At 38.1% G+C, this 16,519-nt stretch overlaps 1 protein-coding gene across 1 annotated transcript in view; it reads left to right on the top strand.

Annotated features, from left to right (window-relative positions):
- Positions 1 to 16,519, top strand: part of TAF4B (TATA-box binding protein associated factor 4b) — a gene marked incomplete at both ends in the record, with an annotated part of 68,859 nt that overhangs the window by 48,933 nt on the left and 3,407 nt on the right. The window contains one exon of the mRNA XM_079533648.1: positions 9,010 to 9,129. Within this exon, the coding sequence (XP_079389774.1) occupies positions 9,010 to 9,129 (120 nt within the window). The remainder of the gene's footprint in view (positions 1 to 9,009; positions 9,130 to 16,519) is intronic.

Below are 16,519 nucleotides of genomic sequence, written 5' to 3'. Positions count from 1 at the left end.
GAATTGCAATTCCTTTCTCAGCTGGAATCGAATCCCTTCCAGGCAACTGTGGTTGAGTATCCACTAGAAAGGCTAGTCTAATTGTCCCTTTGTAGGTCTTAAAGAATGAATATGGGTCTTCCTTCTTCAGAGCTATCTTCTGTATGCTAATGGTGACCTGCTGGGACTAGGGGAAGACTGTGGGGTAGTGGCACTGGACATTCTGGATGTTTTCTAAAGCAGTGTTTCCCAAAATATAAGGTGTATATTGTAACAATGAATACTTTTAAATCCAGGATGTACTGTCATCCAGTAGCTGGGGGCAGCTTCTTGAAATTGCTGGAAGTGCATCCAGAGACTTGGTAGTGGATTCTTTTATCTAAAAGACTATACGTAATTGCTGTGACCTTCTTGTCCCTTTTCGCATGACCTATTACCTAAAACTTCCCTTATGCTAAATCATTTGTTTTGCTATATTCTTAGGCTACATAGCTGGCTATGAATTAAGTCTTTGACTTCTCCCTTTCACCTGTTTCAGCAAATTTTAATAGCTACAGAAAGTGCACATTCTTTCTGAGACAGCTGCTAGGCTTGCCTGAAGCTGCTCCTTTATCCACTCAAGGATTTTGTCCTTACTCACCTCATAGGCCAGCTCTTTGTATAACTGCATTTCCAAAGCCTGGATGAATTGCCCCTGCTTTTCATTCACCCTTAGCTGCAGGTTCAAACTGAGAGAGATGCAGTCCTTGTTCTGTCCTTGATGCTTGTACTTTTAAAATTCAATTTTTTTCAGGTGCTTTCTGATACTTCATGTTCTACTTCCAGCTATACTTCTAGTTATAAACAATATTCAATTGATGCAATTATTGTAGTTGTATTTACAGCTTATCTCTAGCTTCCTTTCTTTTTCTGAAAGGAGACCACTTAAGTAAGTGTAGGATGCTATCAAGTCAGCAAGCATGGTATATGCATAGTACATCAAAGACGACCTGTAAAAATGGCAGTATGCATCAGTGTACTGTAAACTTAAATACAAACTCTGATTTTTTTTTGTTCTTTGTCGTCTTGAAAAGTGAGTCTGTTTGTACTACAGCTGTAGGAAGTTTAAGGTGGAAACTGGGCAAGCCATTCGGATTTTGTGTGTGCAAGAGTGCTTCTTCATGTTAAGCAGGTGAGCAAGTATCATACTGATAGCATCTTTGTTTAATCCATATTAGTGGCCTTCACCTCTGTTCTTACCTTCATGCACCCTGCAGTGAAAAAGGTGAGCAGCTGCATATTGAACAAGGGGAAGAGCATGTGGAGTGCCTACCTGATGATAAACAGCAAACTTGCTTGCTTCCTCCCTGGCTGTTCTGGCAACTTTGTATTCTGATGACTTCACAGGTCTTTTAGTTCTTTGTTCCTACAAGTTATTTTATTATGATTTTGGTTCAGATGTTAAAAGATGGCAGCAGATGAGATACTGAGAAAATTCAATTTAACTTTCTCATTAACTGTTTTGGAGGAAAAGATTGAACACTACTTTTCTGTAAAGACAAAATAAACCCCACAGAAAACACTGAAGTCAGCATGATTCCAGTGCATTCCTGGGAGTTAGCTAATGGCTGGAAATGCTGTTGTTCTGTATTATCTTTTTTCAAAAATCATCTCACTTTATTTCGTGTGTCCATCCTAACTCTTTCTTTTTCCCCTCACATTCTCAAATAACTCTAACTCAATTCTTCTCCCTACCATCTCCATCTCTCAATTTTTGAGCTATTGAATCGTTTCCTTTCCTACCCACAACTCTTCTGCTGCTTCTATATTTAGTTTTCTGAATCTAACAGTTGGAATTCTGTAAGACTACTCTTGTGGCAGGATAAAATAAAATTCTTCAGTTTCCTTTCCAGTGCAAAAAAGCAAATAAGATGTCATTGCTATAATGGGCTTTTCATGTTCAAGTTTCAGGAAGTCAACTTTCATTGACTTCCTGAGAGCTTCAACTTAATTACCTGATTTATGTTGTCTTTATTTTTCTGTGGTGTTTCTTACCTGCTTCTATGGTATTTGAAAAAGCATGATTATCGAATAGGCATAATTGTTTGTTGGTTTTTTGGTGGTGGTTTTTTTTTTCCCTGCAATAAGAAAAAGATTTTTTGAACACCTTCAGGGATGGTGAGTCCGTTGCCTCCCTGGGCAGCCCATTCCAGTAGTTGACCACTCTTTTGGAGAATAAATTTTACCTAACATCCAACCTGTATCTCCGCTGGTGCAACTTGAGGCCATTCCCTCTTATCCTGTGACTAGTTATATCGGAGAAGAGGCTGACCCTCAACTTGCCACAACTTCTTTTGAGGCAGTTGTAGAGAGTGGTAAGGTCTCCCCTGAGCCTCCTGTTCTCCACGCTAAGCAATCCGAGTTCCCTCAGCTGCTCCCCTCAGACCTGTGCTCCAGACCCCTCACGGTTTTGTTGCCCCTTTGTGGACATGTTCAAGAGCCTCAATGTCTGTCTTGTAGTGGGGCAGCCAAAACTGAGCACGGTACTCCAGATGCAGCCTCATCAGGGCTGAGTACAGGGGGATGATCGTTTCCCTGCTTCTGCTGGCAGCACTATTTCTGATACTAGTCAGGATGCCATTGGCCTGCTTGGCCACCTGAACGCACTGCTGGCTCATGTTCAGCTGAGTATCGATCAACACCCCCAAGTCCATTTCTTCTGTTGTGGTAATGCAGGTCTGATGGCAATGATGAGCAGTCTTCTCACAAATAGCATCAGAAACAATGAAAACTATGGGGAAGCTGATAGCTTTGGCAGGGTGCTGTAGCCTTTTATTGGCCTCACAATAAAAGTAGCCTCAGCTGTGTCTAACAACATGCATAAAGAGAGCTTGATGCTCTTGCTGCTGGATGCTAGACACACATGAACTTCTCTGGGCCTCTAAGTAAGGCAAACTGATGGGATGCAGAGGTTGAGCATACTCCAGTTGTTCTGGAGCACAGAAATACATCAGTATTTGTTAAAAAGCCAGTAAAATGAAATAGGCAATCCAAACCTGAGAAATTCTTAATAAGAATGGGCAAAATTAGGGTGCAGTAACTTCTTAAGTCCTGGATTTTTTCTTTAAATCTTTATTTAAATCTGTAGGTACCAGTTATTTATACGTTAGAAAATGTCGAGTATCTACTGAAGGAGAAGCAAAATAAAACTTTTCAATTTTTTTCTAACCTGTGGTTGATTGTTGCATGGTTGTGTTGCTAAAATTTCCAAAATATTTTGCAGCTTTTATGGTATAAATATTTAAGGCATCTGGTTTTGGAGGATGCAGCTACTTTCAGGCCTGTTTTGCTGCTGAAGCATCTATGTGGAGTATTAACTTGGAAGAAATCTACAGTAGTTGGTAGTACTCTGTAAGTTAGGCTGCATATCAACTCAGTGCGTGCTATTCTGTCTTTCTACTTTTAAATTACAACAGAGGGAAAAGTCAGTCAGAAACTAATTGTATGGCTAATTAAAACAGTTTGAAAGAAAGCAATTGCAAGAAGAGAAATTGCATTATAGGAAGAGGAGAGGATGGTAAATGTTTAAATATGCTGCCTTCAAATGTCAGTTTTCTTCAGAGAATACCCCCCGTATGAGAACTGCTATTCAGCAGCATTCAACCTGTAGGGCAGAACATTTTGTATAGGAAAGGTAGAGGCCAGAGGCAGTAATGCTCATTGAGCTTTATGACAACCAGTATGAGAGACACAGAACCGAAAACAGATTTTTAAGGTTTGTTTTTCATTTTTGTCACAAGTTCCTTAAAATGCTTAAAGGGAGTGCAAAAAATTGGAAAGCTTTCTTCCAAAGACAATGAAAGGGGAGAAGCAACTGAGAACGGGATGATTTAAAAACGTTTGATGGGGGACACAGTGAAACACAACAAAACTTCAACTGAAAAGGGTGGTTGGAAAAAAGAATGGATAAAAAGGTGAGAATTAATTTCAGTGTGTTTTGTGCCCCACTTTAAAGAACTGAATGTTGAGGTGCTTAAAAACATTTAGTAAGGGGCAATAGTATGTACACGTGTGTTTGGCTGCAAGCTAGTTAGAAGGAACTGTTGTCATTTGGTGACTGTTGCTTTGACTTATCTATAATATTTTGATATTAATCATCTTATTGTTTAATTTCTTCACTGTGGAAGCTGGAAGAATTTGTGTCTTATACCTCTTCTGTATGCCTGCAGCCCTTACTTTTTTTCCTTCCCGCAAGTCTTACACAAATTCTTGTTCATCTGCTGTAGTGCTTTTATTACTCCTGATGTACTTATTGCTGGGTAGCACACATAAGCCTTTAGGCATACATTAACTTGTCTTCAGCCTTCCCTGCTTTCTTTTCTTCCTGGCCTTTTCTTGCCAGTTCTTCTGTTAGTTTAAATATTTTATTTAATCTGTCCCATACTCGTCAGTCTACAGCTTCGTATGTGGAGACATCCCAATCCTTGCTCTTTTCTTGATATTAAAATCAGTATCTTCTAGATACACTTTTTAGTCTCTTCCCTTGTATCAGTTAAAACCAAATCCAGAATTGCAGTGTTTAGCTTTCCATCTGTCTTAGCGCCGTTTCTGAGCTCATTTCTGTACATCTCTACTTGTTACCGCATTGCCAAGACTGCTTTTTTTTTTTTTTCCCCCAAACATAACTTCCTAGTGCCTCGATATTTTTTTTCTTCACTTCTCAGAATTTTCTCAGTGTTTTTCCTAATACTTTTGTGTATCAGAACTCCTGCAGATGTGGGCAGTGGCATGCGTTTCTTGAGGTGACTGTCATCTGCCAGCTTTGTGCTGGATGACTGCTATCTGTTTGGCTCCTCTTTAACCTCAGACCTGTTACTGACTATCTAGAGAGTAAAGGTTTCGTGCACTTTTTCTTGTGTGAAAGCTTATACCAAATATGGAATCGTGTTCTGCTTTGTGACTGAACATGAGTGTTTTTGTTACTCCTTTTCAAAAGTGGAGATGCATTCAGCAATTCTCTCCTTTTTCCTTACTTGATATTAGTCACCTGCTGCCATTTGCTTCATGGATTACTTGGTGTTAATGAGTTTATTTCTAGTAGAGAATACTTTTTCCTTCCTTCTGTTGTGCTTAAGAGATTCTTCCTTGCAGGTTTAAGGAAAACTTTACTAGATTTACAGGGTTTGAATTATTGGAACTTTGATAATGTGATCAATCGCGTGTCATGTAGTTTTTAGCTCAAAAGGCTTAAAAGCAACATGTAGTATCAACTTTAAAAAGTCTCAACGCTTCATCCCAAGTGCTTCTTGTTGTCAGCTTGAAATTTGTTAAAACTAAAATGCCACCAAAAATGTCACTGATGTAACAGTAAAAATAGATCTTGCATATTTTCTGTGAAATGTGGATATGAGGCATCATGACTACAATTTCTGTGAGCAGAAAAAGAAATATTTTCCTCAGTAGAGGATTGAGTGAAGAACAGAGAGGTCAATTTGAAAACCTTTCATTTTGTGTGATTACAGCCATGCTGCAAATGCCGTTTCAGTATAAGAGAGGCCTTTAAAACATACCTTACTTTTTGATTTGTGCTGCAGGTCAGATTAGCTAAAATGGTTAGTGTGTCACCCTAGAGATTCCTGCTTGCTGCAAGACCAGACTTTAAACCCTATTTTTATTATTAAAAAGGCCAGCAGCAACAAAGACTATTTTACAAGTTCTGAGACGTTTTCATAGCAATTTGATCTTTATACACAGGTTTTTAGAACTCTTTGTACTGTAATTCTTCGTGTGTATATAAAAATCAGAAAAGGGGGAGCAGGAGCACTCATCTGCCTCTTGCCTGGAGCTTGTCCCCTCTTCACACTGATCCTGAGGACTGAATTTGGGGTGGAATGTGCATTTGTCTCCATGTCATGGCGAAACAGCAGCATCTTTCAGTAGATGAAGCAGGTCAGATTGAGGGGGAAACCTGCATTGTGGGTCAGTGTATGACAGGTTCACCCTATCTCTCTTAAATTGCCATTATACTTCTGTCTTGAAGACAAAAAATAATCTGTTTTCAAGATACAAGTCTGAATGTGACAGTTTCTATTTATATCCTATTTTATTCAGAGATACTGATACTAAAAAAAAGCAGTCCAACGATGAGAAACAATGCTAGATGTATTTGCTTTGTATTTCAATAAGGTGTATTTACTAGTCTTAATGCCTTTTGCATATCGTAGTGATCTTTCTGCTTTGTGTGCTACAAATATGCCAGTTAAAAAAAAAATTTGACTCCGCCTAGTTGCCTCTTGCTCTTTCCTAATTTTATTTAGGAAAATGCAACAATAGCTAGCCAGTCAGTATCCTCAGCTGTCCCTTGATGTTATCTTCACCATTTTCTTATCCCCATCCCTTAACTGCTTGCACAATGTTTGGGCATTAATGCCACACTTTTAAAGGGAACAGAGCTTGTTGAAACGATGATTTTACTGGCTTTGCTGTAGTTTGGATGATTGCCTTTATTTCTGAATGGGAATCTGTTGAGTACATTATGAAACTGAATGTTTAAATTTGTTTGTCTTAATTATGATCTCAAAAAGAAGTCTAAGATGTCTAGAATGCAACAAGACAGCAATTTCCTTTTTTTGTTGTTTCTTTTTACTCTGAAGCCTGTGCCTGGTTCTGACTGATTTGAATGATCCAACTAATTACAGAGTGGAGAAATTACTGCAGGAGCAGATTATAGTGTATAGGTGTTCCCAGCATCATCTTGGGACTGCTTGGTGAAAAATCCATCAGCTCTGAAACATTTTATACGATATGTTTTATACTACCAGCTGGAGGTAGCCTTGGACAAGGTGGAGCACTAACACTTCTCAAGTTTAAGTGACAAATAAAACCTTACAATCTCTAAAAATGTTCTTGTAAACAAAGCAGTATAACTGGAAGAAAAAAATGCTTTGAGGGGAAGGTACTAAGCACACAGAACTATGTTAATTTTGATGAATAAAGCTGTATATGTTTACATTGAGCAGAAGAGCAAGAATAGCATGTGGTAAGTGAATGATGGTATCTAGTGTTGCAGAAGTACTGCTACTTTTCTGTAAGCAAAAGCCTAAATACTGTGATCAGTGCTGACTTGTAAACTTTGCTGTTTGCATAACTGAATTATTTGTCTCATTCTCACATAAGAAAAAAGGCAACTACTCATAGCAGGGTCTTCACTCCCCAATTTCTATTGAAAAATCTTGAGAATGTGTGGTTTTAATCTTGAGAATGTGTGGTTTTTTTTGAGTTTTAAATGGAAAAATATCCATTTAGGAATCATTCTCTGAAGTGCCTTTTTTTCTTTTTTCTTCTTTTTTAATAGCCTAGCTAATTCAATGCTCGATGTGAAGCTGCCAGCATCAGTAAAATAAGAACAAGCCTACCTTAAATAAAATGGTAGAAAAAATGACATCAAAGCAAAATTACAAAAGGGGAAAAAACCCTCCCTTTGCCACTGACCAAACAAACAACAGCAACAGTATTTCTTTATTGCAGACGCTAATTTATGTAGTAGTAGCAAGTGAAGGAGATAATTAATGTAGGAGCAACAAGCTCAGGTGGTCTTTCAAGTTGATTTTTTTCTCTAAGTGAAATCTCAGCTGAAAAGCGAGCAAAAATAAAAGCAATGTATTTCAGGCTTGATAAGTGAAATAACTGTACTGACTGAATGAGGAATTCCAGTTAATTTTTTAATGACTTGGGGGGAGGAAGGGAGGAGAACTCGATAATTTGCTGCCATGCTGTGGCTGTGTGTTCTTTTCTAAAAACACGTGCATGCACACGCATGCAGAGAACTCCGGTCCAAACAGATTTTCTAAGTTCTGAGAGCAGGGAGAGTGCTGGCTGAGGAACTGTTGAAATTGCATGTCACATAATCCAAAGACTGGTATCAAACTTAGAGGTTTGTGTTGAAGGACAAACTCAGCCTGATGAAATAGAGAAGTTGTGTTTTCTTCAGGGAGAGTTTTCCCTTCTGCCTGTGCTCCCAGCTGGACAGCTGAAGCATCTGAAAGCAGTGTAGCTGTATTAGCAAAGGGGCAATCCAAGCTAGCAAGTCTGTCAGCAGTCTTGCCTGGGTTGAGCTCCAGAACAGCTGGCATCTATTGAACAGAGCAAAATAGTATGTATCTTGAAGTGTGGACATATGCCTTTCTTCTTCCTTCTTTCCTTCCATCTCTATTCCAGGGGCTATTTCCTATCCTCAGACATGTAAAAGAAGGGGAAGTCTTACTTTGTTACTTGAGATTCATAAAAATACTGTTGAAGAGATTTGCTGGCTACTTGGTCTGGCTTTAAATAAATAATCCCATCCTAAGTCTACCTAACTCAGGCAGAGGTTGTCTGTAAGAATGTCTTTGCATTGAAGGATTTTGGAGGTGACTGAAAACCAAATATATGCCAACAAATCTACATGTCTAACTTGTGTGACATGTTTGGAGATTCAAATATTTATCGGGGAGGGCAGGGGAAAACATTAGTGAACTGAAAGCATCCTATTTATCTGAACAGTGAGATATTTCAGAGTGGTTACATCAAGCTTATGGTTGGGGTAAAACAGCTTGAAGAGTTCCAGTGAATTCACAGTTGTGAATTGATATTGGGTACTAAGCATATTGTTATTCCATAGAGCTCAGTAGCTTCAACTTATAATACTAATGCAGTTACATACATCACTTCTGACGAAATGTTCTCTGCTAATCAGCAGTGGTTTCTGATGTAAGGAACCAGCAGAGAGGCTCCTGTTGTGACTCCGTTGATATTACAGTACAGTCTCCATAAAAAGCATTATTTATGCAGTACTGCCTGTAGGACTGTTAACATTTCAGGAACAACTTATTGGAATTTGTCAAGAGTGTCCAGAAAGACAGGAAATGATGCTGTCAAATATGTTCCTGATATATGCAGTATATATATGCAGTAAGCATTATAGAACTGTCTGAAACAATGATTAAAAAAAATAAAACACTAGCCTTTTAGGATACTGTGTACTGTATTTAATGTGTTTTCTTTTTGAATTAGATGCAACAGTTGGAATTAGCACAAATGCAACAAAGAGAAGCTAACCTTACAGCTTTGGCAGCCATTGGACCAAGGAAGAAGAGACCACTGGACTCATCAAATGCTGGATCTGGGATAGAGGTACTGAGATGGTTTGCAATGACTCACATGATGGCATTGTATCTTCATACTGAACTATTTTCATTCTTCCCTGTAGGAAGAAATTCCTGCAGGGAAAAAGAATTTTCTTTTTACAGAATGATTGATTACCTACAGTAAGGAAACCAGTTCATGTGTTAGCTACTTGCAAGGGTTACTTCTGGTAAATTTATTGGCATGTTTGTGTGCAATATCCAGAACTATGAAGAATGTTGTGTGTTGACTGGATCATGTGGTGGCTCAGAGAAACTTCTGGAGGATAATGCTGCTGTACTAGTCTTTTGTGGTAGCTAGATGTCATGGCTCACCAGTTGAACTCATGGTAGCTTTGGATAGCTTTTTGAAATGAGTGTGGCATTTGTGCACTTCTTTCTATATGCAATGCATAGGGACTCTTTTTCACTATGCTCTGAGTTTGCCTTGGCTGAATCACCAAAAAAAAACCCACCGTAAATAAATACATAAAGCTAGACCGTTCTCTTCCTGCAGTGAGTCAGATCTCTTTTTCTGTCTCATCCAGCACTTTAAAATGCCTTGAAGGTGCTTTTAACAGACCTTGGTCTGAACATATCTCTTAATGTTCTGCTGGAGATTAACTGTTTCCAAAACCTGGAAACAGTTAATGAGGCTGCTGAAATTCTTTCCAAGAAGACTGACAGCCTGCTTCTGTTTGAAATCATCATCTTGGCTGAAAATGGGAGAAGGGTATTGCCAGCTGCATTGCAAACGTTGCCAGATTTGCCATTCTTTCTCACTAGGCCTCAATGCTGCATGAGTGAATGGCTGCTTGGCCTGTCACCTAAGCACAACGAGTGGAAGCCCCAGGAAGTAACTTGTGGTGGAAGTAGTGCTTTTCCTGTCTTAAGGCTTTTTTTCAGAAGCTTAAATATATGCTTGAGTGAAAATACTCTCACGGTTTTGTATGCTGCAATCTGGGAAGACCTTGTATACAGCTTAACTGATATTTGCAACGTAACTGAGACAATTGTGGTATCTGGCCTGTTGGTTTCCTTTCAGCCTGACAAAAGACCTCTCTAAGGAGGTGGGGTAAACTTCCTTTTTTTTTTTTTTTTGTTCTGTTATGGAGTCAGACACACAAGTCTTTAAAGGTTCACTATTTACTGCCAGTAAAGTGAAGGAATTGCTATCTAAACAAGCAATAGAAAGCAACATGATAAGCTTTTGAGTAGCTACTCTTCACTTCTCTCCTGTTTTTTAATGCATATTCTCATGAAGCTGGAAGCACAGATTATTTTTTTATACTACTCCTGGAAAGATTTGGAAAACAGCGTTCAACATGAGAACTTTTCCCCTTCCTTTTCTCTTTTTCCTAAGCTTCTATCAAATAGCTGTTCCTCTTCTTCATAGTGGTTTCCTACAATTATTGCCAGATTTGTTTCTGAATATTTAACAAGTCTGCCTGTTGGGTGCTTTTCAGTTATTTCTCATCAGCTGCAATGTATCGGTTTTATTAAAAGCTTTACAGAATTGTGCCAAAATGAAATGGAAAAGTGCTGGAATTGTAAGGTGGCAATCCGTTATTTACACTGTCATTTTTAAAAGGAAGGTGCAGACTGTGTCTAAAACTCACTATAAACATTATCACAAATGTATCTGCTGTTTTTAAGATGTTTCTCTCCTGGATTGCCTTACTAATTATTGAGTTGTAAGAGAAGAAGGGGAAGGTAATTCTGCTAATGAAACTACTTTTGTTCTCACGTGCATTCCAATGCCTAGTACTTAAGCTTCGTGCTACTAGAAATTAATTCTCTGCAGAATTTCTTTTTCTGTGAAATTGTGCAGGATGACAAACTTGTGAAGGCTCTTTATACTTAAGCATTTAAGTGTCCCAGTATATCCAAACAAATTTATAAAAGGCTTAAGACTTCCCATGTAGAATAAAAAATGGTTTAGACAAACACTATATTTCAAGAAGCAGAACATTTGTAATACATTCATGATAACATGGCAAAACATTCTGAGCAGTAAACAACATTCCATTCTTCAGAGATGAAAGGAGGTTTTGAAACTGAAAGCAAGTACAATATGGCCTTAGGCTGATACACATTTGGGCATCTTTAAAATCATTTTTTTGGGCAACCTGTCTGAGAATAATTTAAACAGGCAGGATGTACTTTCTCATTTCAAATTGCAAATACAGACAGCTTCACTCACAAATAATATTAAATGTCAGAACTTCCCGACTGTGCAATGTCAAAAAGTAAATCTGTGCATAATACTCCTGTGACCGTTTTTTAAGCCCAATATCTTGACAGACAAGCATGATGGAAGGAATTATTCCTGAATATGAGTGATCCTTTGATAGTATTGAACGAAATCACTGATGTTTTTTTAACAGAGACTTCTTCAACTCGCTTAATGTTCTTTGTACAGTCTGTATCTCTTTAGTCTCTGTTGCAGCAAAGTTGTGCATTCAGCTTTTTTAATCATTGCCTACTATGGTAATTAAAGGAAATGAATTATTTCAAGCTGTTATTGATGTAAACTGAAGCCCTGAGGTATTTAGAAAGACAGGGAAGAAATAATCAGTTACACTGTTAAAAAAGTGAAGTACTGCAAGCAAATTTCATATATACCTTTATCCCTTACCAAAAAGTAATGGATATTGAAAGAGTGCAGCTTAAAGAACGTGGTTGGAGTTGGTTTTAATATCTTCTGGTATAGTAACAGTGAGTGTAAAGGGTGTGAAACAGCATTTTGTTAGCAGATTGTTTCTCCACAAAAGAAAGTGTTTATTTGAGATGGTCCCTCTGTTCTGAGTATCTGCTTCTTTCACACTCAACCACTGGGCTTTGTACCTCTTCTGGAAAGTCCTTTTTCCTGGTGTATTTGAATCTGATTATTACTTATTTACCGCACCTTATTCTCTTGAATTATGATTTTTTTACTTAAGTAGACCTGCTATGGATTATTTAATTCAGGACCTAAAACGTGATGGAGCACAAGCATGTGCTTTACAATTAAAAGTCTGTTTAACAGCAGGCACACCACTTTGCAGAGTGGCGGGTAACAAATGAACATAAATCCTGCTCAAATGCACCCTCCCAGAGGAGTTTCTCTCATCTAATTTGAACTAATTCTCAACTAAAAGCATTATAAAAGGGGTAAATTGTATCCTGCCCTGTTTGTTTATTTTTTACACATTGCCGCACTTGAAACAATAGTAGGGGCAAATCCATAAAGATCACAAAATTAAAAAGTCAGGTCCTGGAAAAATAACCATTTATTGGAAATTCTGCAATTTTCTTGTTTCAAACACTAGTTGGGAGTAGTTTTTCATGTTAATTTTAGTTTGCACGTTGAATTTATTCCAACTTGACACTGGAATGTTGTTCAGAAATAACAATTTCAGAAGATCCTGTTAAGAAAATACATCTATCGTGGTAACTGGTGCTTCTGGTATTTCAGAAGTGGTAATATCTTCATCTCTCATTCTGGACCTTATTCTGAGTACAAAAGTGTAAGAAAGTCTTTAAGATTTGATTCATGTGTGTTTTGGGGTTTGTATATTTGTTATCTCTTTATGCTTCCCCATCTTGGGGGCATGTGGGGAATACTAATGAATTACAGTAGGAAGACTTGAGACATAACATATCTTGGAGAAAGGGAGACCCCTTCTTGTAAAAACAAAGCCACACATTTATTTTCCTGATTTCAAGTGCTGTTTCATGGCTTTTTTATTAGTTAGTAACATACACTGTGATGTTTTCAATATTGAGAAATAGTCAAGATTGTCAAAGTCATTCTGAAAACGGTTTTGTCTAGTTCTCACTATAGCTGGAATCTTAGAAGTTTGAAAACCCATGCAGATTACTTCCTTTTTTTTTTTTTTTTTCTTGAGGAATCAGGCTGCAGTTCTGAATCTGTAAGCTTTTTTTCCTTTAACTGAAAGTGTTACAGTTCCCACATTGTCTTCCATCGTGAACTAAGAGCAGTGGTTTTGTACCTTATCACACAGTAGGGAAGAAAAAACTATTTTTTGAAAGTAGGGAGACTGAATGTTACTCTTTTGATCAGCATGGAAAAAAAAAACCAAAAAACTGGTTGGACCATTCTCTTACTTTACATAGTAAAACTTTCTTGAATGCCTGCATGTCACTGTAACTTTTTGGGGGAGTGCTTTTTTCCTCATCTGTTTTCTAGCTTAATGATAATATAGCAACCGTTTGGAAGTGTTGAGGTTTGCCTTGCCCCAGAGTGCTATTGTGCTGTATCCTTCACTCATCTTCTCCCAGGTTGGTCCCATCGGGTTACTGATGCAGAAGCAAATGGTGAGGCTGAAATCTTGGGGTCAATGAATAGGTATTCAGATACGTTCTCTCTGTAAAACACCTAGCTCTTGTCAACAAGCATAAAATAATGTACTTCTGGAGGTGATGCACAGCTTCCAATATTGCAGTGCACAACTAAGTTGGCATTTTCTTTCTGGAAAGAAATTTGGCAAGAAGAAACAGGAGAAATACATATTCTATGCTGGTCACTGTTCCATTTTTAATATTGAATGTGTGTGGAGAAAGCCAGCTTGTCGTCTCCTCTTTTAGGGCAAGCTCTGTGCCACATCTGATCATTGTTAGCAGAACTTAAATTTACTCTGCTTGTTTTACAGATTAGGATGCCAGTATGCATGTGGATCAAACATATTCTGTAAATGGTGCATGTTCAAGCTTTGGAGATATTCTTTGGGCTAACCTAGGAAGATCTAAGCCATTGAGCAACAAGTCCTTTCTTGCAAAATGTAGGAAAACCAAATGATTGAGGAAGAGAGAGTTTGTTTTCCCACAGTGTGACAATCAAATTACCATGTTGGTTTGGTTTTTTGGTTGTTTTTTTTTTTTTTATGTTTGAGAAAGGGATGCATGGCAGTCAAGGGAAGAGGCATGTGGCTTTGCACTGTTAGAAGTATTAGCTTAAGAACTTAATGCCACCTTTTTGACTTCCTGAGAGAACACAGTAGCATAATCCATCTCCTTTGATATTTATGCGAAGGATGTGGCTGTGCCTGAATGTGAATTAAACTTGATTCTGCAGTGAAGGAGGATGGGTTTGCTGCCCTGTCTGTATCTGTGGGGTACAGAGAAGCTTCTAACTGCTGTTTCATATTGGTACATGATAATCTGCTAAGGTATTTTCTTAAAAGCTACAGAAAATGAATTTAAAATCAATCACTTTAAATTAGACTACTTACATGTAAGTCTTCAGAGCCAGGCTACAAAATCTTTCTACACTTGAGAGGTTTTCTTCTTCCTCTCAGTGAGTGTCTCTCTGTGTTAGTCTCTCCTTTGTCTGTCCTAGCCCATTTTGAGACATAGGTCTAAAGCGATACAGGAGAGTTTTTCTTTTTTTCTACTTTGCATATGCATACAATACGCAGACTTTTGATTTTGATTTCTAGTTCTTAATTCAAGCTGTTGGACAACTGAGGAGTCTACAGTGTAGTTATACCTTTGGGGAAGGTATGAGAAAAGATATTGAAGCTATACTAGTTAGATCTTGCAGCAGATATGTGGGCAAAGCCCTATCAGCTATGGAGTTTCAATTTGAGCTCTGAATTTTCTGGCTGCTGTCAGTCTAGGCCATACATACACTTGATATGAATTTTTTCCCCTGTAAATAGGACAAAATATTCCTGCCTGCCATTCATTCATTTCAGAACCACAGTTCATCGGCCCACATTGTGCTCTCTCTGTGCTAGATGGGAACTTAATTCTTCTTATGTGTGAAAGATATCTGCAATTTAAATGACTAATTGCACTGTAGCTTTAGGCTGAACATATTGGTAATGCAGAAATGTTGATGACATGTGAAGGGTCAAGCAATTTATAATTTAGTTGACAATACATTGCTTAAAAAGATGTGGCAAAGAGCCAGAAAATTTCAGCTTAATAATTGTCTATTAACTAACATGACATATTTGTATAGTATTCATTACCTCCAGGTACAGATTAAGCATCTGATGTAGCCACACGAAGTGACATGCGTACATGAATCTTGGGCATAATAGTGAATAAACTGACGTTGCATTCACAGTAATTTGTTTCAATATGTAAAGCATGTTGTTGCCTACATATGAAAGGACTTGTAGGAATGTTGCAATGAAATCTGAGGAAAATGTGTAGTTGGATAGCATTCTCTGTTGTATAGATCTGACAGCTTGGTGAGACTTCTTTGTAGACTACAGATAGCATCATAAATATACATGTTTGTTTTCAGCTGTATGCGAAAACAGTCAGGAAACAGATCTGAGCCTTTCAGACATCAGCTTGATCTGTCCTAATGGTCTATGAGATTTAAATGTCAACACATGAAAAACAACAACAGCAAAAACAACTTCTTAAAAAATAAATCATTTTTATAAACATTGAGTAGCGTAGTATTTTAGCATTGCGAGTGTGGGAGTATTTCTAGCAGACTGTGAGGCTTGACAGAATAGGCAGAATCAGTATGCTGGTTTGCCACTGAAGTATCAACTTCTTTCACTTTGCCTAAATTCACTCTAGCCTAAATTATGCACTTATTTGCATAATCAACATTTCCAGAATTCTGACAGGTTGCCTTTCTTGTTGAGATCCAGAAAAGTGAGCACTTCACATGTTTATGGCTTTTTTTTTTAACCTTTTTTCTCTTCTATTTCTCTTCTATGAGACAGGAGACTGATGTACGGGACACACTGGCTATCACAGAACTCAGTGTGGCCACAAGTGAGTTGGGGATTGAACCTGAATTAGAGTAGTTGTGCTGGCTGCTGTTTGTACCGCCTTCCAACAGTGTATCTGTTACAAACAGCTGCAACTTCTCAGTGTTTACAAATGCCATTGAAAACTGTCTCCTTACTGTTTCCTTTTTTTGGTGATATTTTTGTAATGCACAGCAAAGCTGCACTGATAGTTTACTCTCTTGGCATTGAGGCTTAGAAGTATTTATGCCTCGCCATAAATTAAAATGAGAGCTCGTGACTCTACTTTTAACATCTGATTGAAGTTTTGCTGCCTTAAAGTGCACCTCTGCCTAACCACACCAAGAGTTGAAAATTCTGAATGCAGTTGATGGGAAGCCATTAAATTTGGGAAGGGAATATATTCTCTGCCAGGTGAGCTCACTGAGCCTTATGCAGGTTCTGTGAGAAGGCAGGATTCTGTTGACCTTTGAGTGTTGCTTCAAGTCCTGTGTAATAGCTCTGAACAGCTCTGGTATTCCTGCAGTGTTTAAGATGCAGACTTCTATATTGTGTGCTCCAAGTACCTGGGAGACTAGGAATTAGGAGAATGATGATAGCTCAGGTAAAGGAAGGGTCTTGTCTTTCAGCCTTACTGTCGTGACAGCTGTGGCTCTGGTCAAATTCACTCTTGCCTTT

This window comes from Tetrao urogallus (genome assembly GCF_951394365.1).
Source record: "Tetrao urogallus genome assembly, chromosome: 3".
Classification (NCBI taxonomy): Eukaryota; Metazoa; Chordata; class Aves; order Galliformes; family Phasianidae; genus Tetrao; species Tetrao urogallus.
This window is presented reverse-complemented; position numbering and strand designations above follow the sequence as displayed.